The 22,968-nt window shown below is 42.5% G+C and overlaps 1 protein-coding gene and 1 long non-coding RNA gene across 4 annotated transcripts in view; one reads left to right on the top strand and one right to left on the bottom strand.

Annotated features, from left to right (window-relative positions):
- Positions 1–829: 829 nt before the first annotated feature.
- Positions 830–17,633, bottom strand: LOC139805182 (uncharacterized). 2 transcript variants are annotated; one of them, XR_011729724.1, is made up of 3 exons: positions 17,436–17,633; positions 17,100–17,226; positions 830–9,068 (listed from the first exon to the last, which is right to left on the bottom strand). It is a non-coding gene; the product is annotated as an uncharacterized lncRNA (long non-coding RNA). The 2 variants fall into 2 exon arrangements; XR_011729725.1 differs by having other exon boundaries at positions 5,897–9,068; positions 17,497–17,633.
- Positions 17,634–17,758: 125 nt separating this feature from the next.
- UPB1 (beta-ureidopropionase 1) overlaps positions 17,759–22,968 on the top strand; it is a 74,592-nt gene continuing 69,382 nt past the window's right edge. The window contains exons 1-5 of one of the 2 annotated variants that reach the window (XM_071763292.1): positions 17,759–17,994; positions 18,639–18,810; positions 20,047–20,134; positions 20,801–20,895; positions 22,181–22,342. In XM_071763292.1, the coding sequence (XP_071619393.1) occupies positions 17,894–17,994; positions 18,639–18,810; positions 20,047–20,134; positions 20,801–20,895; positions 22,181–22,342 (618 nt within the window). In that variant the 5' untranslated portion in view covers positions 17,759–17,893. The remainder of the gene's footprint in view (positions 17,995–18,638; positions 18,811–20,046; positions 20,135–20,800; positions 20,896–22,180; positions 22,343–22,968) is intronic. The other variant, XR_011729720.1, reaches the window with a different exon arrangement.

Raw genomic sequence — 22,968 nt, forward strand, 5'->3', positions numbered from 1 at the left:
TTAAAAGTTTTTCACTATATTTAAAGCAGTAGGATCTTCCTTGTCACTTCAGCCTCCATACAGGAAGCCTCTGCTGCTAAGAATAGTTCATACAAGTGAGTGCTGTGCTCTTGACCATAGTGTCTTTCAAGAAGTTTTGGGGATTTAAAAGCTGTGAACACCTGAACAGTAAGTGGAGCTGTATTCCTCCCTGACTTCCCAGTCTCCCTTTCAGTACTGTTTTGAGTAGGGGAACATTTCAGAATACTGGGGATATTTCCTCAGAAATCACCCAATAGATGGGATGGGACTAGTAGAGGATTTTTGGCTGTAAGATGCACCACTCTTACAAGCATTATAATTTCTCTGCTGTGTGGCTGCAGTAGTCGCTGCTGAGCTCCTGCAGCATGATAGGAAAGTGCTACCCAGATCTCAGAAAATCAGAAATAAATCTCAAGAATTGTAGTGCTTGCAACATGTCAAAGCAAGTTACCTAAGCCAAGCATGGTGATTTTTCAGCAAATGAAAGGAGAGGACTTGGAAAAGAGCTTTCAACCTGCAGGTTCAGAATAAGCCATTTATAGTTGAGGTTATTTGGAGTGCAGATCCATACTGTGTGGTCTGAGCCTGTTACACTGAACAAACCTGGGACTGGGTTTTTTTGGGAGTGTCCATCTGCAATCCAGAGAAGCAACTGCAGCTTCTACAGAGCCTAGGGCACACTTTAAACCTGCCAGCTTATACACTGGCAACACTGGAGCTGCAATGGCTCAGGCTTTGTTTGCCAGGGATTTACCCAGAGCCCTAGACAGCCCTGGTTTTTTTTGCCTTACCTAAGGCAAGGAGATTAGATAACAGTTTATAGTGACAGACAAGAAAATCCTTGTTCGTGGGGTATTTTGCTGTCTCAGCTGTTGATGAGGTCATGGAGATGTCTTTTGGGCTGGTGTAAGTCCAAGATATTACTTCTAAATGGAAGTTAAGCATATCTCAGTTGGATACTTCACGTTGCTGGAGAATTTACAGGTGCACCATTTGGGCATTTGGCATCAAAAGCTTGTGCTTTGGCATTCTCAGGGATGTAAGGCTCCTGTGAAGTGTGGTGAATGCATCCAGGAATACAAACAACAACAAAGAAGTCCTAATGAAGAGAATTGAGCAGCCTGGATCAATTCTAAGAAGAATGCAAAACAAGCCTGGGCCATCTCAGGGTAAGCTGCACTCATGGTGCCTCTTGAACCCATGTCCTGTTATTGTTGATGTGGAACGTGAGGGTCTGGGCCAATGAAAATAAGGAAGGCAGCTTGACAGACACAGATTTTATCTTCTGAGATTCGTCATGACCTTCCTAGTGTATAATAAATAAAGTTGACTCAGGAATTGGCAAGTGCCCTATTACATGCAGTCCTGGTGTTGGGACTCGGCAGAATGTTCTGCTTAGCAGTGCACTCTGTTGACTTTGTTTGCCAAATTCCTATTTTGGAGGTGTGCTGAAGGGCTGAACAGTGGCAGATGCTGAAGCCTTCTCCACACCAGGTGCACTGGACCCCGGCATCTCTGACCATGCTGATCCAGGCTGGATGAAGGTCATTTTGAATCCATGCTGATACAACCTTTTACTGCTGGGCCATAAAAAGAAAAGAAATGCAGCTTGCAGTGGTGTGAACCCTGGGGCACAGAATACTCCCATCCTTTCACATTACTCTGCAATATGTCAGGCATTTCAGTTGGCATTAAACAGTATTATTTCCTTTATTAATGTCTTTTGACCAGCCCTGCCGTGCACATTGGATCCTGTGATATTAAACAATTCCATCATCCAGAAGACTTTGCTGATGACAGGAATGGTAGCTCTGGGACTTGCCTGCTGCCAGGTGAATCCCTGCCATGCCATCTCTTAACCATGACTGTGAGTGATCACAGTCAGGTTTTCAGGTTTTCTGAGCTAGCCCCAGTAGCAGGGGCTGTACTATACACAGCTCCTTTGCAGACAACTGGATATCATGTGCTGTTCTGTGGTGATAACACACCAGATTGTGAAGTTATTCTGCAGAGCCAAAAGACACTGGGGAGAAGAGGACTAATGTTTGTGTTCCCAGTCCCAGAGAGGCCACAAGGGGAGAGCTGCAGTTAATTCACTAAGATCACTGAGGCTCATTCAAAGGCAGAGTTTTAAGAGGAGAGTACCCAGCACTGGCACCAGGGTGCTGGGCTACATGAGCAATCAGCACCTTAAAGTAAAAGACAACTGGCTGCCTGGTTTCTGAGGTGCCTGCCATTTGGGAGCAGTCCAGTATTCCAAGTGTTTCCTGCCTTTCTTTATATTCATGCCAAAAGCACTAACAATAGGGTGGAGAAAAAATCCCAGACCCTCCTCAAGCTCATCCTTTAATTCCAGAAGGATCAAAATGCTAAAGGTTGCATTAGAAAAACAGAAATAGTCTTTTCTCCCACCACTGGTAACTCAATGCCACAACTAAAACTGAGAGTCAGCTGTTTCTTTTACAGCTGCATCCTTTCTGAATTCATGAGAAATAGCATTTTGATTTCCTTCCAGAGGAAATATACAGTAATATCCCTAACTTGCACTGAGGCCTTCCAGTCTGCAGAACTGACCCATGTAACATTCATCTGCAACTTGATTGAACCCCAAGATCCACTGTTACTTATGGACTGAGCCAAAGCTTGGGAATCAAGGCTTTTAAACAGAAACTTTTATAGCTCAATTTCTCTGAGCACTTGCTTCCCTACTAAGTTCTCTCCCATCCCAAGTTCTCTATTTGCAGATGTTCCCTCCTTTCTTGCAAGACCTGGGAGGCACAGGAAGTTTATCTGAGATGCCAGGGGCTGTCTGCCCCTTTCTGTGGTTCAGACCTTCGAAAGAACTCCAGTGACAATGTTCCTGCAGATTTTCACTGTGTGGCTGGAGAGAGGGATGTGCTCTCTGCATGCTAACAGCCACCTCTCAGTCCCTTGCAGGAGTATCTCTCATTCAGCATTTGGTCTGGAAGCACTTCGTGGAACACATGATCCTCCCAGGGAGAGTTTAATGCTGTCTTCCCGTCACAAGCCTGAGGCTGGGTCCTGAAGTCAGGATGTCAGTGACGTGTGGGTGACACCAGACACTGAAGCCTTTGTGTCAGGCAGGTCTCAGAAGGGGATGCATTCTGTCTGCTGAATGACACGTTCACTTTCTCTGAAGGGAGGTCCTTGTGCACGTAGCCATGAATTCAGTGTTTTCCAGGTGGCTGTGTTCTCTTTACGCCAGATGAATCCCAGTGCTGTAAAACACGTGCCCCTGTTCTGCTTCCTAAAGAGGTGCATCTGCTGATGTCAGCTTCCAGGTAAGAGGCACAGGAACCTGCTGTCTCTCAGCATCTGTGGCCTTTGGCCTCTGCTGTTTGTCAGGCATCCTAAGGAAACTAGAAGTGACCTAAGGCTTTTTTTTTTTTTTTTTTTTTCCTTGCTAATCCTTGGTCAATGTTGCAGATGGAGAAGTAATGGCAGTTTTCCAGCAGGTGAGACCCTCCAGGCATTTTAGCCAGACAAGAAAAATAAACACAGGAAACAGCATCCATGCAATAAGATAACAGAGAAAGGCTGGGAGAGATTTCTGTTTTGTATGTGTTGGGGGGAAAGCTCAGAGCTTGGAGCTCTCTCTAACAGGAGCAACAGGAGCAAGCAGATGTCAAGCCTTAACACGAAGGGAGAGGTTTCTGCCTGCACAGAGAGGAAAGGAGAAAATAAGTGGTTTCTGCTTTGGCCAGAGCAGCAGTTGCTCTCCAGGGTACAGGCTCTGTGAAATGAAGATCTTGGTCTAGATAGGGGGTGAAATAGTACTTTGCTCAGGGCAGAGACCAATTATCTCTGCTCCCCCTGGATGTTACTCTTGTCTCTGTCTGTCTGTCTCAAAAGCAGTTCTAAGGATCTCTGTGTATGTGAAAACTTTGTTGTCTCACCTGTGAAACCCTGAAGTTCTCCTTGTGGCCTCTGCTTTGTGTTCCTTCAGATCCTGTGGGTGTATCAGAGCCTCCTCAGCAATAGCTGAGAGTTTATCCCTGATGGTATGGCTGGGTGACATTGTGGTGAGGCATCTGCTATCTCCATCCCTGTGCAAGATGGAAAAGCCACCTGTGGTGCCCAGAATAGCCTCTGCTTGGGCAATCCAATCCAAACAGTGTCAATAGTGGTGGGGGATTCTCATGGTTCATAAAGAGGCTTTTGTTAGGAGGATCCAAGCTGAGCTCCAGGCCTTGCCAGCTGTGGAAGGGAGCAGATGGATCTGCAGTATAAAAATAGATCGAAGCAGACTTGTTCTGCCTCTTTTCTTCACCAGCTCAAAGTACAGTCCCAGAGGTGCCTGCTCAGCTGAACCAGAGCAGAGAAGTGGGTGCTTTGCAGCTGCCAGTCTGCCTGGAGCCCATTAGCTATTGTCAGAGACAGGAATTTATCTCTCTCCAGTCCCATTCGCCTTACAGCTGCTGTGTGGACTATCTTGTTTGCTCACAGCTGTTGGCAGCATGTTGCATCCCATTTCCCTAGGGCAACACAAGCAGGAGAATGGGCTGATTCTCTGAGACACCATGTTTATAAACTCTGCTATACCTTGTGTCAAGAAGCTGAGCTATCAGCCTGGGGCTGTGTCCTCTGCATGAGATCTCTGTATAGCACCTCAGGAAATGGGCTGAAGGTGAGCACCAGTGTATCATGGCCAGTTTCAACTCATTGATTGGTAGATTTTGTGGCACTGAAGACCTCCGAGTGTTGGATGTGGAAATCTCTTGTTTTCCCAGGCCCAGCTACAGGGGGAACATTTGGGAGTGCTATGATTTTTTTGTTGCTCCAAGTGACTTGGCTGCTTGTTCTAATCCCATGAGTTCATACCAAAGCTCTTGGGTTAAAACACCCTGCAAAGGCATCTGTCCTTCCTCATTGTCCTTGGCATCACATATAGATGAAAATGGGATATCCCCTATGGATACCTCCTGGCCCATTTGTTCATCCCAGATCTTTCCATCTGGGTCTAGAATTTATTGAACTCTAAAATATGATGGCTTTGGTGCAGAAAATCACTTGTGAGGTTGCAGCAGTACTCAGAACAGAGCAGGCAGGATGTGATCCCTCTGCATAGCACCTGTAGAGTGCTGCCAGCCCATCAGTCTTGAGACGTTTTCACAAACCCCCTTCTCAGCTGGCATCCCCACTCCATCCCTTCCTGCTAACTGAATGAGGTTCACAAGATATTTCCTGAATGGGCTTTTGTAAGACACTAATTTGATACACCCAGGGCATCTTCCTGTAATGAATGTTCCTGAGGTAAGGTAATTGAAGGTGAATTTGCATGGATGGGTGGGGGGAACCGGGCAGGACTGGTGCCAGAGATCATGGGAGGAACAGAAGAAAACCCTTTTGTTCCTGTAAATTGTGAGCATGCTGTGTCTGCTGACACTCCCCGTCTCCCCAGCTTCTACCTGGGCTATGTTTTTAAGGTGGCTGCACTCCTCTTGTCCTCATCACTTTTCTCAGGTATTTTTCCCATTTCATCTTGTGCATCTGTTCTGCTACATTTTAATTTTTGCTTTTTGTTTCTTTGCACCAGCAAAGTTTTCTTCCCCCCTACCTTATGTTCATCTGCCTTCTGAAAAGCCTCACACTGCAGTGGGAGGGGGAGGCACTGAAACTGGCCACATCTCTCTGCACTGGCGTGCCAAAATGCACCAGCTGAGTCCCTCCTATTTCTCTCAGGGATTCATATATGAGCAAGAAAGGAAGAGGGAGCAAAGAAAGAGCACCATTGGGAGAAACCAGGCCAGAGGCTGAGCAGTGGGGTGAAGAGGTGGTGTGCACAACTTACATCTTCAATACATGCACTTTCCTTTACATCTGCATTTGTTTTAGCCAAGGGAGGAGACAGCTTGGCTCCCTCTCTGACAGTTTCTCTTTGGGAATATTCTCCTTGATCACAGACCCCTATGCTCTTTTTTGGTGCTGGGATTCAGGAAATAGTGAGACAACTGAACCTTTCTAGTTATTTACAGCATTTCCTTTAGCTTGCTGGGGGAGTAGAAAAGGGCTATCTAAAGAGCTTGGGTTTTTTGTGACCAAGTTTTGCAGGGTAGAGGCAATTGTTGTTCATCTAACCTGGGGAGCACGTGGTGGGGAAAACCTGGAGCCTGAGGACTTGGGTTTTTCCTTACAGGCAGGTTTGCCCAATCCCAAATGAGGCAATGGAGACTCAATTGTGTTCAGCAAAATATTAGTCCCCAAGGTGACACTACCTGACTCATCAAGATTAAGGCCCTTAGCAAGGTGCTGTCAGGTGGAAATGTGGCAACCCCAAAGGATTTTTAAAAGCAATTAAGCAACTTAAGGGAAAAAGAGTCTCTAAATGAGTCTGAATGCTGGGTTTATTAAGGCTATTAGCTCAGGCCCTTATTTATTCTGGTTCTTTGCCTTGTGCAGGTCACTATGGCCTCTCCATCTTTATAAGGCCTCCTTTTTTCTTTTGGAGGGTCTTCCCCATTGTTTGCTTCCTTTCTGGTGTTTGGTTTTTTTTTCCATCTCTCACTCTATGACAATCACATTCTGAAATTGTGCTCAGGAAAACATTCCTGTGTTTCTCAGATGGATTACAATCAATTCTTTGTTATGGTATTTCAGTTAGGTGCCCCTGAAGGGTGAGCAGCTCTGGTCAGGAGCAACAAGACTTTCTCACTCTGACTGGTCACTGGCCTGGCAACTCATAAAAGTGCTATTTTTCTTCACTGCAGTTAAACTGCTAACATGTCCCAGCATGCACAAGACACCTAGGCTCAATAAAACTAAAGGACTGATTGTTAGGCAGGGTAAGTCATCCTAAGAGGCTGGGCATTAGATGATTTTTATGCTTCCCTCTGTTGTTTGTCACGGATCAGACTTCATAAGGTGATGAGGCAGAACAGTCCATAGCATAAATGGAAAACACTCTGTTCCAGTTCTCTCTAAAGGTCCAAGAATAGCTGCCTCGGTGCTTCCTGTGTCTGGTTGATTCTGAACCATTAAAGAGACTTTTTCTGTGGGTTATATTGAGCTTTCTGCATTTAAGAAGGGAAATGATCTTAAATATTTCCTTTGCTGTTAAGCTTGGCCCTTGCTTTGCTAGCAGCTGTACACACTGAACAAACTAAAATAGAATACAGCTGAAGAAGTGAGACACAGAAATAAAACAAAGGAGTAAAAGAAACAACAACAAACACCAATTTGATCCTGTGTCTGAGTTCATCCAGACCATATTGAAGCTGTGGATTTTAAGCAGGCAGCTGAGAGACAAAATGGAGTGTATGAGAGTGAGAACATACTTTTAGGTCAAGCACACATGGGTGAGGGAAGCTGAACAACTGGTAAATCAGAGTCAGGAGGAAAAAGTGGGATGTGGAGGTCTGGACAGGGAAGGGTTATTGCCTGGGACATGAATATCTTCTCTAATGCATTAGGAGATGGAAAGGTGAAAAAAGGCCACAGGCATACCAATTATTTGTGATTTGCAGTTTGTCTTCCATCACTCTGCCCAATTTCCACCATGGTTTGGTGCAGGCAGCAGTACATGTGCATACTGCATCCATCCATCTTCATGAGCTGGGTTGAATTGCACAATTGTTATGAATGCCATTTGCAGACAACTCTTATTACTGCTCCCAGCCTGCTCCCAGTAATCTGTGGCTCTGGGGTCTGGGGGCTGTTTTGAAACAGTAGTCAATTGGAGGGTATTTTTCTGCTGCTTCTCCTCTCACCTTTTTATTCTGTAATTCTGTTAAATCACTGTGTTGTAAATAAGTATTCTTCTAGGACTGGTAATTCAAGATCTTGTGATTCAACATGCCTAGAGAATGGTTCTTTGTACCTGTAAGAAGTGAGGAACCCTTCCACTAAGATTTTGCTCCTAGCCTTAGGGAGAACTTTGGAATGGAAAACTGCAGCTTTGTGTACACAAAGCCTCCCAGGTAGATAGTGATGGTTTCTAAAGAGGGATTGCTTACAGTGGAAAAGTACAGTATACTAGAAGCAAGCACTGAAGACCTGTAATAGTTAACATAAGATTAAGCATGTTATGTGAACAGAGAAGCATGGACAGCAGATGTGGCAGCATATCACACTTTTGTACAAGTGAATCTTGAAAGTGTTGCAGTTCTTCAGAACCACAGCATAACCTCGTGTTGTTTTGCAGTGCTGAGCAGCCCTTTGGTGTCGTTGCTTCTTCCCTCCCAAGACCTGAACATCTGGATTTATGGTGACAAAAGCAATCCAGTGAGGAAGGAACTGAAAGATGGTACCCCTGTGTTTTAGGTAAGAGGCTGAGTCCACAGCACATTGTAAGAGACAGGCTGGCACAGTCCCACACCACAGTCACAGTACCTCTGCTGGGAACTGCTGCTCACTGTGACTGCTGCTTAGCAGAACCATCTTTAAGAGCCCCTCTGCTGTCATCTGTAAATGCTGATCCACCAGGCACTCTTAATGGGAACTCCTTATATTAACCTCTACCATTCTGCCCAGTACCAGTTTGTTCATTAACTTTCTATGTTTTAGGTGCATGTCTGTTAATTCTCACCTACCACTGCCCAACTCTCTGGGGAGAACATACAACCCTGGTGTAAAAGGATCACAAAAAACCTATAGCTGGAGGAAATGTAGCAGTAATAGAGATGAACACTGTCTTCCTGGGACAATTATGAATTTTGGTGCCTTTCTCACCCAGAGTTGGTTCTTGGAGAGACTCAGGAGCTAGTGCTCATATTGCTGCCAGTGATTTTGTTGAGAACTCCTGCAGGAGATCCTGTGCATCTTTGATGCAGGCTCATTTGTGTGCTGGCTGCCTCCCCCCCCACCTGTGGTGATTCCTCTCTCTCATCTCCCAGTGCCTTCTACCCCTACCACATTCAAATGGCATCTCTTGAATACTCTTTGCTGACACAAGCTGCCCTAGTTGTCTTGTCTTAGTTGTAGCTGCTGCAGGGGTTGGGAAGGCTTCTCAAGCAAGGAATGTTCAGTCCTTGGGGTCATGGAAACCAGCCAGGAATTTCTGCTCTCCCATTCCCAGGGGTATGAGGAGCCTGCAGAGAAAAACCAAAGGTGACCATTTCCTCAGTTTAAATGTCATTGACCTGAACTGGAGATGTTTTCCAAGACTTTTTAAGATGAAGAGAACACTTTTGGAAATATGACAGATATCTTGATGGAGGAGAAGAAGTGATAATTTCAAATTATAGAGTCCTATCATGCAACACAGGCAAATGTCATTTGAAAAAAGAAAGTATCAGGCGCTCTCTCTTTCAAGCTTTCAGAGCTTTTTTTTCAGCCAAGTGTGTGCCTTGTTCAGTGAGAGAGTTGATATTAAATGGCCAGGTATAATTTCTTGCATGCATGAACACAAAATATCAAGGTAGGCTAAAAAGTTAGCTGTATGCCATATGATCACTGAGGAGAGTATGTTACTGGGAAGGGGAAAGGAGATGATAGTTGGACCAAAGCTGTCTCTTTTCTGTAAGACTCTAAGACTGATATTTTAACAGTTCTCATGGGAGGAAGGACATGTTCAGCCTAATAGGATAATGGAATAATATGTTGAACATATCGGCTTTGACACAGACCAGCTGGTGGCTGTAGACACAAATAACCTAAGGAAAACAAATTTGAAATGTTTCAGGAAATGGCTATATGTATGCAGGGGGGGGGCAGGGGGAAGGGAGGGGGGCAGGAGGATGCCTTGTGTGTAAGAGAAAAAAGATAAAAGCCCCTCTCTGGCTGTGGGAGGAATGCCTCACTCATTCTTGGAAAGAACTACATTCCATTCTTAATGCTAATTGGGGCTATAAATTTAGTAGCCTTCTCATCTGGACCCACAGAACTCTGCACTGTGAAGTTGGACCAAAGGTCCAGTATGGAGTCTAGCTGGTAAATAGAAAAATTCCCCATACCAGACAAAAATCCCCCCCCTACAGTTACTGTTAGAAATTTAAGCAGAAATTATTAGTACAGTAACTAACTAACCATTGCTTAGCAGGAAAATTAATCCACCAGTAGGTCCTCCACAACCTTTTCCCTTCCTATTTCCTGCTGCCTTTGTGTTCTAATCCATTTTGTGTTTTCATCTCTAACCAACTAATTTAAATTCCAGTCTCCTTAGACTTCTGAGAGCAATGAGGGGTTAACATAGATGGCTTTTTTCTGTCTTTTTTTCCCTTCATAAAGCCACTTTCTGAGTTTTGTAGCCCAGTGAGATACCTGGGTGGAAGGTAATTACTCTTCTCAGAGCTTTGATTTTAGGCTCTCTGCAGACTCCAGCACACATTTTTTCAGCTGCTCCACTCTATTCACATGTGAGTTATTTTCTTTGAAACAGTGAAAGATAGTGTCCTGGTTTGGGCCAGGATAAAGGTGATTTTCTGTCTTGTACTTTTGCTTTTAGCTAAGTCTCTTGTAAGTAGTAGAGCGTCTGTTACTTGGTTTAATTGCCGGGCCAGTGTTAAACCGGGACAGATAGAATTGTACTTTTTTGTTTCAAATTAAAGCTCAGATCCTGAACTGGACCACGTGAGGCAAACCACATCCAGTTGTTGGACTAATGATCAAGCATATAGGTAATATGATTCCTTCAGTGCTTCCCTCAGGTCAGGAGTTACCTATTGTGTCTTTGGGCATTGCCAAAGTCTGTTCTGTCCTTACAGCCCAGATGGACAGATTTCACTATGTTGTGTGACAACCATAATAGAGGACTCAGCCTCACCCTGCTGTCACTAGGAATAACAAGACACAAAAGATGGTATCAGTGATGTAAACTGCTAACATCTAACTGTAAACCAGCCTTTGAAAGGTGCTGAAGACACCAAAGATCTTGAAGAGGCCAATCAACCCTTCTCCCCTTTGTCACTGTGGATGCACTACTGCCCTGTGGGTTCACTCTCTGTCTTTCAAACTCTTTATCTCATGCCATTACAAGTCAGTGAGCACTTGTATGTGCTCATGCAGGATAGTGGAATGTGTTAGACTCTTCATAAACACAGCTTCCTTCTTCCTCATTTGCCAGTAGCATGTCAGCAGCAAGTATCACTTTCTTTTGCAGGCATGGCTTTGGTAAAAGGTACACTAATGAGATATACTCCATTGACGAGTTATTTCTGGCACAGACAGAGCTGGAAGGAAGTCAGCATTACACACACTTCTCTGGCCTGGGAAGATCTGAGAACCCTTTAAAAACTTGGCTCAGAAATGGCTGTTTTCCTTTTATCTAGGAGATTTCTGCTTTCCTGTTAAGTTAATTAAACTTCTGTTTTGTCTTCCTCATGCCCTTTTGCCAGCATCTAGCCTTTTCATGAAGACACTAGTTCAGTAACCATCATTTATAGTGTCAAGCTTAGGTTACAAGTGTTTGTTTGCCAAGTGCAGCTGCAGCCGTCTGCCCAATTTCACATCTTGCTGTGAGCCAGAGATCTTTGCCTTCACTACTCAGCTCTGCTGCTGAGGCCTCACAGTGTCCCCTCCTTGAGCTGTCCTTAAAGGATGTCATGCTCTGTCATCTCCCCACTTCTCTGAAAAAAGAGCTTGTTTACAGTGGACAACTGATCTGGATTGCAGTGGAGTCTGCAGTTCAAGTGAAATACTACTTCTGGTTAGCACCTTGTATGAATGTTTTTGCTTTGCAATAAGAGTATGTTACTCAGAAATCAATTCTAAAGCAGATCAAAATATTTTAAAGCAGAAGTTTCCAGGCTGGAATTTTGGGAGACTGAGATCCTGGGGGTATGCATCAACAAATTCAACAATTAGACAAACTGGATAAATTCAACCAAAGGGTTGAAGATCCCTTTCCCACATCTTAGCACAGAACTGTTGCTCCCACATCGTGTTACAGCAGAGGGGCCCCCCAGGTCCCCCCTTCTTTCTTTCCTGCCACCCAAATCACACTGCAGCCCTGTGGGAGCCAGGGGTTGAAAAACTAAGGGGAGAGAGTAAAGGGAAGCATTTTAATACCTTCTGTCTTTGGGCCAGTCCATGCACGCTGCACTGGAGGTCCTTCCCTGACAGTGCCTGAAGGTAAGAGATCTAAAAGGCTTTCTGCAGTACTGCTGCTGGTAGGAAGGGTCTCATCCTTTGTGGGGGGCAGGCCCTAAACTACAATTTCTTGGTTCACAACCTGAATGCCTTCCTGAAAAGGCAAGATGTTGACTGTCAGTGGATGCTTTTATTTCTCTTGTGCTGCCAAGTGTGAAACAAAAGATTAATGTGGCCCTTTCTTGAACTGCTGCATGCAGGCTTTGACCTGCCTGAAGAATATTCAGTGCCTACCCTAAAAGTTCCCCATTAGGCATTCAGATCAATGGGATGGCTGAAGAAGCAAACCTCTTAAACCTCCTTGTTTATTTGTTTTGAATAACATCAAACCCATACAATGGAGAGCCAGAGTGGTGTATTGAATTGTTTAATATTTTATTACTGGCCAAGATGTTAGCCAGAGCTGTCTCACCCATAAAATAATGGGGTTTGGGCCACCTAATAAGCTTGCCTGAAACAATTTACAGATTCTTGCATGAAATAATTTATTTTTCAGTGATGTTTTTTCCTTAAAGGCAACGTAAGACTCCTGTATTCTGCATTTGTTGGATGGCTCTCTGGTAGCTTTTTGAGATCGCTTTACAGATTCTTTACAGAGGGGTAAATGGCTGAAAATTTTGCTTTTCTGAATTTCAAATAACTTCCCATTGCTTTCAGGGGGACATCCTTATCAATACTATCACATGCTTTTCAAAGTTTATAGAATTTGTATAGTGTCCACTCAGAGAGGAACTCTTCAAGGATTTTCAAGTTAGCCACGTGACAAATTGAAGACCATCTTTCTCAAAACCAGATTATCCAATCCTAAATTAGATGTCTGCTAATTCCATTCTCTAACAATATTCTTGCCAGGAATTTGGGAGTATAGAAACATCATGTTCCAGACTCTGCCTCATTTCTGCAGCTCTTACACTTTTGAAGTATCTAATTTCTACAAGGATTGAAAAAGATCTTTCTCCTACTTTGAGGGGAGGGGTATCTTCCTCTTCCCAGATTATACCTAAAATTCATTCATTTTGGTATAGACTACTATCTGCTTTGATGAAGGATTAGAACACTATTTATAGTAGGTGCTTAAAGACCGGGCTTCCTGAAACCATGGAAAACAAATGAGCCAGATTTTCCTCTTTTGTTCTTTTAATAAACTGTCCGTGAGATTCTTGCCCTCCCCTCCTTTCCTGCTGGTTTACTTGCATTCTTATATGTTCAATGTTTTTATCTTCTGTCTTTGTTCCAGTTTATCAGCAATTTACACACAGTTGTTTCCCAGACTCCACAGCTTTAACAGCAAAAATAACACTGACCTTTTGAGCCCATGAGCAATCTTGGTGGTGGTAATTTAGCAGAAAGTTACAGTAAGGAACAAGAACCCTGCTCTTAAATGTTAGATCATTAAATGTGTTTTATGAGTGTTTATTACTTCTTTAATGCACTTCCTGTGCACCAGGGAGATAGTGATATTCCAGGGAAGAATGAACTTTTCAGTTGATAAAAGTGGTGAATTTGTGAATCTCTTCCAGTTTAAAGATGCATTTTCAGGTATGATGAGGTAAAGCAAGCAAAGAGGATGTTTCTAGGTAGAAAGACAATAGTGCTAACAACAGGAGGACTCTTTGAAAACTGTGAGCTGGGCTTTTCCTCTGGGGGGAGGGTAAGGTGATTAAAAACTCATGTTTCCCTCCCCAGATCTATGGCTATCTGCCCCAGCCATGCCCAAGAGCAGACAAATTGTTAACTTCCTCTGTTTCCAGCCACTTATCCCTCACCCAGCCTTCAAACAGCAGGAAGCCAAGGGCAGAAGACATAAAGCCAAGCATATGAGGTTTGTAATTTGGCTCTCCTACTCTATAGGTGACTGTACCTGTGACTGGATTTTTGCAGAGCCCATGGGAAAGCCAGGGAATCTAAATGCAAACCAGAATTTCCCATCCATATCAAAATCCTCAGCTTTACTTTAACTTAGGTTTAAGCACAGACACATTTCTAACAGGGATCAGAATACTTGTAAAGATTTAAGTAGAAATAGGGACCAAGCTCTTTGTTATAACCAGTACAAAGTCAAATAAAAAAAAAAACCCTACCAAACCAAAACCCCACCAAAGTTAAGTGTTATTAGCAAGAAGTCATGGTACAAAGGAGTGACTTTACAACAGAGAATATTTGTTTTCCTGCATCATAAAATCTTACACTCATTTGTCTCAATGTATAAACTAAAGCAGAACAGAAAGAAGGTTTACCATTTTCTTCCTTTTAGCTGTGGATTAAGTAGAACGAAGCTACTGTCTTTATCTTCCTCCCATATTTTAGACTTTTCACCTTTCTTACTTTTATTATGCTAATTACCTTTCACTGCCTGTCTCTTACACTTGAAATGTTTTGAATCAGGTATGTTCTTGGATACTTGTTTTGTAACTCCATATGAAGCAAGGGAATCTGTATTTGAGATGAAGAAGTGTAAAGACCTCTTTTGGTCCTCTGTTTTGCAGGACAACTCAGTACTTTTTGTGGCCACTGGAAAAGGACAGTGTAGAAGCTAATTTTGAAGAGTGTTGCAGAATCTACATAGCAAGCTTAGCTAGAGTGTCAATATTATGTGGCTGTGCTGGACATCTCTGGGTCCATGTCCACCTAAATCCTTTGATGGGTGTTAGTAAAATGTAGGATGACCCTGTGGGTGATGTGAGACAGTTAATGCATTAGGAACATGAGTTACTAATTTCTTTAGCTGCTCTGGGGAGCTCTGTGTGACCCATTTCAAGGGATGGGAGCAAAAGAAAGTGTCTGGAAACATGATCCACATGACACTAGCAGTGTTTGTAAGAAGCTGCATGTTTCTGAGGGAGTGTATGCACATACTGCTAACTTAGGAAGGAAAGACAGAAATGCTGCCTAAAATCCTGCCTACCAACTCTGATACTTGATGCTGTTCAGCCTTTGCTCCTATCTTGAGTTACAGTGGAAAGATTTTGTTTGTTTATTTGAATATTTTCTCGGGTCTTTCCCAATTTTAGCCTGAACTCTAGATTTTTGGCTCTCAAATTCAATCTCCATGGTGCTTCTGACTAATTGCAGGGTGCTGTTGTGGGGTTTTACAGGAACTCTTGGGAACAGGCTTGCAGCACAGAGTGTGTGGACCAGCAATATCAAAAGCCAGTTTTAGCTCAGAGATGGTATGTGTACAATACAGGGTTTCAGCACAGGAGCACACATGAACTGCTTTCTGTTCAGATTAAACTGTGTGGTCCTAACTATATCTGACTTTCTGGACCACCCTGACTGAGGGCAACAGAGGTGAAAATCGTGCACACGTCAGAACTGCTTTGTAAAAATTTCCCCTTGTTTTAAAGAACTTCTGTTCCATAAAACATTTTCCTGTAAACCAGTTATTGCAGCATGGGTTTGTACCAAAAGGTTTAGTTATGTCCCAGAATTGCTGCTTGGTCTAGGTAGTGCAAAACTGGGAAGAAGTTTAAATACAGAGGTTTGAAGAAGTCAAAACCAGAGCTGGGATCTGGATTCAAGCATCATACTTAACAGATAATTGTAATGACTGAGGTGGAACATTCAGACTTAAATCCAAGCTCCAAGCTCCCTAATATGCTTTGTCTGGGATATGGAAGGCATCTTCCTTTATTAAGTTACTTTCCTGCTCAACATTAACATTTCATGCTTTGAAGGTTTATTGTGTTGGCTGGAGTTCTACCTTTCTGTATGCACAGTCCCTATGGAATTGCCTGGGCTCCTTTCATCATTATTAGTAATTCTAGACTTGTCATTTCCTATCCATGCAGCCTGGACCTCACTGTGCTGTTGCAGGATGGTTGATGTGGTGCACAGGAAATGTACTGTTTTTTCAGCTCTTGACTGCTGGTGAGTATTCTTTTCAGGGCCTTCAGTTTTATTGCCACAAAGTCCATTTCCTACATGTAGTACAATTTGCGAAATTACAAACAAACCAGGCACCAATAGAGAAGTCAGTGAAAGTTCACACTAAGAATAGAAGCTTGAAGAGAAAAGTTCAGTTATGTGACCTTCTTCAGGAGCTGGATACAAAATAGACCTGCTGTTTTTCCCCTTAATTTGTGGTTCAGGCAGAAAAGAAATTGAGCAGTTCCCAGAGAAACCCAAGTCCTTCTGTTTGTTTCTGTGAATCCCCCAAAAATGCTTTATCTGTTGACATCCTGATTATGCTTATATGGGAAAAAATTTACTTGGTCTCCTAATTTACCACCTGTGTTGTCAGCTGAATTTTGCATTGATCTTCTGTTCTGCAATGTTTATAGATCCACCAGCCATGAACAGAACAAACTGTTACTGATGTGTACCTTTAAAATTGGCCACTAAAGCAAATTGGGTTGATCAGATGAAAAATACCATGTAAGTGTCAGTCACAGCTTATTATTATCCTTCAGAAATACATTCGGGGGAAAAAAAAGTAATGACTAAGAATAGATTTTAGATCCTTGGTCACAAAGAGAAAAAAGCTACACTGATGGTTAAGGGGCAAATATACAGTGTTTTAGCTATCCAGACTGTTAAAAAGATCCTTCTTTCCAAATAACGGCTTTTTATTCTCTTTTGGATTCACCATTTTTCTTTTGTATGCAATCATTCCTACTTTTAGCTTACCTTGGACATTCCTGACAGAAATTTAAGTATTTTCTCCAATTTCTCTCTAAAGGATTTAGTCAGTTTTTTAGGAGTTACTCCAAAGAATTTCTGCCTCTAACAAAGCAGCAGAGCAGCACACGTGCCCTGCTGCAGTTGGCACCACTGCAACTTCTTGGGTTAAAAAAGGGGTAGATTAGAGCAAAGAATCACATATCTCAAAATGGCTTGAAACCAGACTATGCCTGGGCACTTTCTGTTTAAAGTTAAATATTAGACAGTTTCTCCCTGACATTTTTTTTTAATTTAGCCAAGAAGGCTTAATATTTAACTCAAAATACTTGACAACCGCAGATGCTAAGTGCTGAGCATTGTCCAGAAGATACATAAAAGCAGTACTTAAACTTGGTGATCCATTTAGATACCTGTAGCCATCCATTTGAATGAGAAAAGCAGTTATCATGTTGAGAATTTCAGCTGCATTTTGAAGCAGGAATCACAGCCAACAGTGCAGTGGGAATGACTGCTGCAAATGGGGTGTCCACTTGGTATCTGCAAAAGGAAACATCCTTTATTCAGATGCAACTTTTTTTTTCTTTCATCTCCTATTATAGTCTTAATTTGTTCAGTCCTTTGTCTTGACATTAACTTTGGTTTTGGAATCAATTTCCAAATATATTTGGCCTCAAACCTGTGTTAAAGACAACACTATTTTATTACTTGCTCCTCTTTAATCTTATTGCAACTAAAATGGAACACACACCTGTGTGTGAAAAGCATCAATTTTGCCTCCTGTTTCTAAGCATTTTTACTGAACGATACCGGTATGAAAAGCTCCTGAAACTGTTCTCCTTTCAGATGAGTTATTTCTGAGGCCGAAGAACTGGCCTAGAAGGGGCAAGTCGCCGGGAATTAGCACCTTCCGTGCCCCTTTAGCTCTGGGGGCCACTCAGGGGTATCCCCCAGAGGCCGGGGCGCCCATCCCCAGGGCAGGGACCTGTGCCCGGCGCCTCCGTTGTCCCCCGGTCCCTGCGCCCTCGCCCCTCCGAGCCCGCCACAACCCCTGAGGTAAAAGGGGCGTGGCCCGCCGGGGGGAAAAGGTGGCGGGGGGGCCCGCGCGCTTCGCTTTGCTCGGTCCGGTCTGGTCCCGTCCCGTCCGGACCTGTCCGATTCGATCCGGTCCGGTCCGATCTTGTCTTGTCTGGTCCCGGTCCCCACCATGGCGGGAGGCCTGGAGTCGGTGGAAGCGTGCTTGGAGCAGCACATTCCGCCCGAGCACCTCGCCGAGGTGAAGCGGATCCTCTACGGGGGCGAAGCGAGGTGCGCTGCAGGGACCGCATCCCCTCACCCTCTCCCTTGCGCGGGGTGGGGGGGGTTCGTGTTCCGTCCAATTGCCCTGCTCCCTCTCGGTCTCCGCGGGGATGTCCAGGCCGGGAATGAGGGGGAAGGAGTCAGTTTGATGATGAGTGGGAAGAACACGGGGTTGGGCTGGAAGGAAAGAGAAGGGTTGCTCTTGAGTGTGGAAAGCGGTGAGGTGAGGCTGTGGGGAGGTGACGGGGGTGGTTCGGAGGTAGCCCAGGTATGGGAGGCACAGAGCTGGTATCAGAGGGTGGCTGGAATGAAAGAGCTGTGGGCGATGGTTAACACGGGGAACAACAACACGTGGGAGGGAAAGTGTTTATAATGAAAATTTGTACGTACATGTCCCTCCATTTCTGTAGCATGGTCTGGAAGTCATAATTGCAGAGGAGGACACTGGGCTTGGTGGAGGAGACAAGAGAGGTTCACACACGAGCTGGCTACTGTCTGTTCTGTTCTTTTTCTGATAGTTGTATATAGGGACTTGGGAGCTTGGGTGTCTCTGCAGGGACAGGCAGTGCTTGTGATCCCTTTGGTCTGATACATTCTGAGCAGAAAAGGAGAGTATCTCATCTTGAAATGTCTTTGTTTCCTGTTCAATCCAGAAAACTTAATTTACCTGCTGCTGCTCTGTCAGAAGCTCAGGAAAGGCATTTTGAGCTACAGGGCTATGGATTTGAAGCTGCTCCAGAGCAATTGAGAAGGCCTCGTATTGTTCGAGTAGGACTGGTTCAGAATAAAATTCCACTTCCCACAGTCACAGCCGTGGCAGTCCAGGTATAAACTGGGACCTGGGCCATTAGTGTGTAACTCCTCCTGGACTGAGACATAACACACACAATTGCTGATGTTGAAAACTCCCATCACAAAATGTCTGCTGTTCATTATTCTTTGTATAGGAGTAGACTTATTAAGGCTTATTACAAGGTGACAGTCATTTCTTAGTATCTTGGGCACAAAAGCACTGAGATGACACATATATATAGAAATAGCCTCCTAAAAGTAGCTTTAAAAAAGCAGAAGAAAATACCACATATATAAAAATTATATATTTTATTTATGTATTTGTGCAGTGACAGGACAGAACACTTCTGAATAATTTGTTTTGAAAGATTGCCTGTTGCAGATGCGAGTACTTAATTCAGTATATGAATCAAGTTTGTGGATACTTTGTAGCATCTGTAAGAAGGCTGCTATTAATGCTAGTAATATTAATGATTCTACCTTATATATAATTAGTTAACTATCTCTGTGAATCAGTGTGTGGTTGTTGAGTTCATAGGTCACTGGTGGTTTGTCTTGTGTGCTTTTGTATATTGACATCTGAAAGTATCTATGAAAAGTGCTACACCTATGCTTAGCTTTAAGTAGGATATTCATGAAAAAAAAGGTCTTTGAAACAAGATTTTTTGACTAGTTAATAAAGATTTGATTTTTTTTTAAATAATAATCTGGTTGGCATTTAAAACAGAGTGATTTAGAAAACAGTTTGGAATTAATAGCTTCCAGAGGGCATCCAAGTTCCACATGTGTGATCAGGATTTGGAAATAAACAAGGAAATGGACTGTCCTTGTCTAATATTTTGGGATTCTGAGTACTTGACAAGTCAAGTGATTAATGTTTACTTGTTGTATTGATTTACAATCAGTAGCAAAATTACAACTTTTGCTTATTCTGCTAAAAAAAATTAGCTATTTACTAAGTAGCTAAAAGCTAGTAAGCCAGTCAGCAATGAGTTGCCCTATATTTAAATGTCATTACTATAGAATTAGAATCCCATTGGATTGCTTTCTCTATTTTCAGCACCTAAATGCTTTTTAAAAATCCATACCTAGCTCTTTCTATTACAAGTCCTCAGGAATGGTAACTTCTTGAGTCATTCCCCCTGAAAGCAATGGGACTAAGTATAGAACAAGATAAATCTAATGTTAACAAAGCTTGTAAGACCAGGCTATTAATGTACACATCAGAACATACAGCTTTTTTTATAGCATGGCACTTCTTGCAATCAGGTGGCTGCACTGCACAGACGAATTGAGGCAATTGTGGAAGTAGCTGCAATGTGTGGGGTGAACATAGTTTGTTTCCAGGAGGCTTGGAGTGAGTATTTTCTGTTATTCCTTCTAGATTGTCAGTTCCTTCTGCTTTAACAAGTATCCTGTACTAGAAGCATGTCTTGTAAGTAAACATCAGAGGTCTTCCAAGATATAACACTTTAATTGACTGATTTGCTTTCTAAAGGGAAAAAAACAGTTTCTGTTAGCCCAGCTGTATGGAGGGGGTATGTGAAGTCTGTTAAATTGAACAATGATATATTTTGCAAGTCATGTTTGTAGGTGTTCTCCTTCTTCATGTCATTCTTCCTTTCCTTTTTTTTTTTTTTTTTTTTTCCCACAGACAGATACTAATATTTCTTAAATCTAATTTTAATTAAAATGGAGTCTTTGAGACAATAGAAGTGAAAACTAGAATGAAGGCCTAGATTTTGAAAACAGGTTATTCACAGTTTATTTAGTGGTTTGTTGTATTTTGCACTTTCACCCCCAGTAAGACTTCAGTGAGTTCTTTCTCTTCTGCTTTGCTCTGTCTGGGCCCAAAACTCTTTGCCCTTGTTAAAAATGTTTTTAAATAGCTTTTGCCTTTAAAGAAGGAAAACAGTTGAATAATTTTTAAGTGTATACGTTTTTATCCTTTTCATGCAAGCAGTGTATTCCTTGAGTGACATGAATATTCTTGTAAATTTTGTCTTGCATTGGTGATTTCCAGCCATGCCCTTTGCTTTTTGTACTCGTGAGAAGCTTCCATGGACTGAATTTGCTGAGTCAGCAGAGGATGGGCCGACAACAAAATTCTGTCAAGAGGTAAGAAACTAACCAAGCAAAAAAACCCACATCCAGGCTCCAAACCCAGTTTTTAACTTCCACTGGTGAACATGGACTTCTTCTTTATGTCTTGTATCAATGAGAGAAAGAAAATAATAATAATAATAATAAAAAATTTACCTTGTTTGACAAATGCATGATATGTGGTGAAGCAGAAATGGAGAACTGTGTTCAGTTTTTATTTTTTAAAACTACTTTGCTTTTATAGACTGACTTGTACCCTGGAGGGCACTGCCTGTTTAGCTATTCCTGAATTTCACAAGGGAGGAATGGATCTTCATACAAATATTTTGAATTTCCATTTAAAAGGTGTTTATTGGCTAGAAGAGCTGAGAATTGAACAATGCTTGTGTGAAGGTGCAAGGAGAAGCATAGTGAGGCATTTCTGAACAAGGAACACTTTCACACAAAACCCTTTGCCATTTCTCTATGAAATGACACAAAACATAGGGGGGCTTCTTATGGACCCAAGGAGATTTTTTACTATCTGGGTCTTGTTTTTCCAGAGACTGTTGGTTGCAAGGGTAGCAGAGTTTATTTTTTGTTTCTGGCTGCTTTTTTTGTGAGGACTTATTTTCTTTTACAAGTGATTGAAAAAACAAGACTGTTTTGATGTCAAATCTGCTCAGATATGCATTGACATGTTAAGCTTTTATAGACAGCATAATATCTATAGTTTGATGCTGAGCAAGTGTTTGTTGGTTCCCACTACAGAATTAGAACTTTGGAGAAATAAAAGATAAAAGGATTTGAGGGCAAAGACAATGTGCTAGTAAACCAGTAGTCAGGACTTCCTATATTTATCACTCACACTATGTTATTTAAAGTTTATAGTAAATCTGTAATTATATTTTACTTTTTTAAATCTTTCAATAACTGTTTTCAGCTAGCCATGGTGTCTTTCATTCTGGCATACCATTGTGCTATATCAGAATAAAATAATGGAATGGGATCTGTCTCCACTTACACCTAGGAGGAGATAGAGGTCAGCTTCTTAATTTGACCAGTGATGTTAGGGTGCTTTTTTTCCTCTTGCAAGGATTGATATGTGAAGGATTCAGGTGGAAAATTCTCCATGGTGTATTTATCTTTGATGAAGAAACTGTGGTGATGTGGGCATGCCAGTGTGGGCTAAGCATTAGCCCTTGATTAATGGTGAGAGTAGTGTACCAGATGAAAACTTTTTCTTAATTCTCCTTCTTTGTGAATGAAAAATGAAAATAATAACTTGTGGATAATGGAAGAATTGTGTTTATTTGTGTAGCTGGCAAAGAAGCACAATATGGTTGTGATATCTCCAATCCTGGAGCGAGATGACATACATGGGGGAACTCTGTGGAATACAGCAGTGGTCATTTCTAATTCTGGAGCTGTTCTTGGCAAAAGTAGGAAAAATCATATTCCAAGGGTCGGAGATTTCAATGAGGTAAGATGCTGTATTGTGATTATCAAGCTAAACTTGCTTTACAGTTCTTGTTCATGTCAGCATGTGTTGTATTGGGAGTCATATTGGCAGGAAGCATAATGTATTTCTAAAAAATGTGGCTCATTAAGTGTCAGATTTTTCTCTGGTGAAGTTAGAGTAAGTTAATTTATCTAGAATAGGAGGTGATGACTCTTAAAGAACAAGTAACATTGAAAATTACAGAAGTATCAAGGACCTTTTAAACAAAATTCTGTAAGTCATGGATTTGTCAGGTCAGTTGTGCATGATTGGCTCAGGTAGTTGTTTGGGGTTTTTTTGTGTGCATGATGAACTTACTTTAATTTGGAAGGCAGTTGTTTCATGGTTCAGGTGAGAGCATTGTTTGTGGTCTTGGTCTCTGTTTCTCTGTGAGGTTGTCTTGGAAATGACAGTTATGTTTCTTTGAAACATCTATCTTTATTTCCCTTAATTCATTACATTTCTGACTGAGTTGCTGGCTTACAGCATTTGCTGTTGTTAATCACATGCTGACTCCCACTGAAGCCCCCAGCAGTTTTTAGGCTGTTCGCCAGAATCGGTTTCAGAAACTGAACTGGTGGCAAAGGCAAAGTCAGAAGAAAACTGGT

Source organism: Heliangelus exortis, chromosome 19 (assembly GCF_036169615.1).
Source record: "Heliangelus exortis chromosome 19, bHelExo1.hap1, whole genome shotgun sequence".
NCBI classification, from domain to species: Eukaryota; Metazoa; Chordata; class Aves; order Apodiformes; family Trochilidae; genus Heliangelus; species Heliangelus exortis.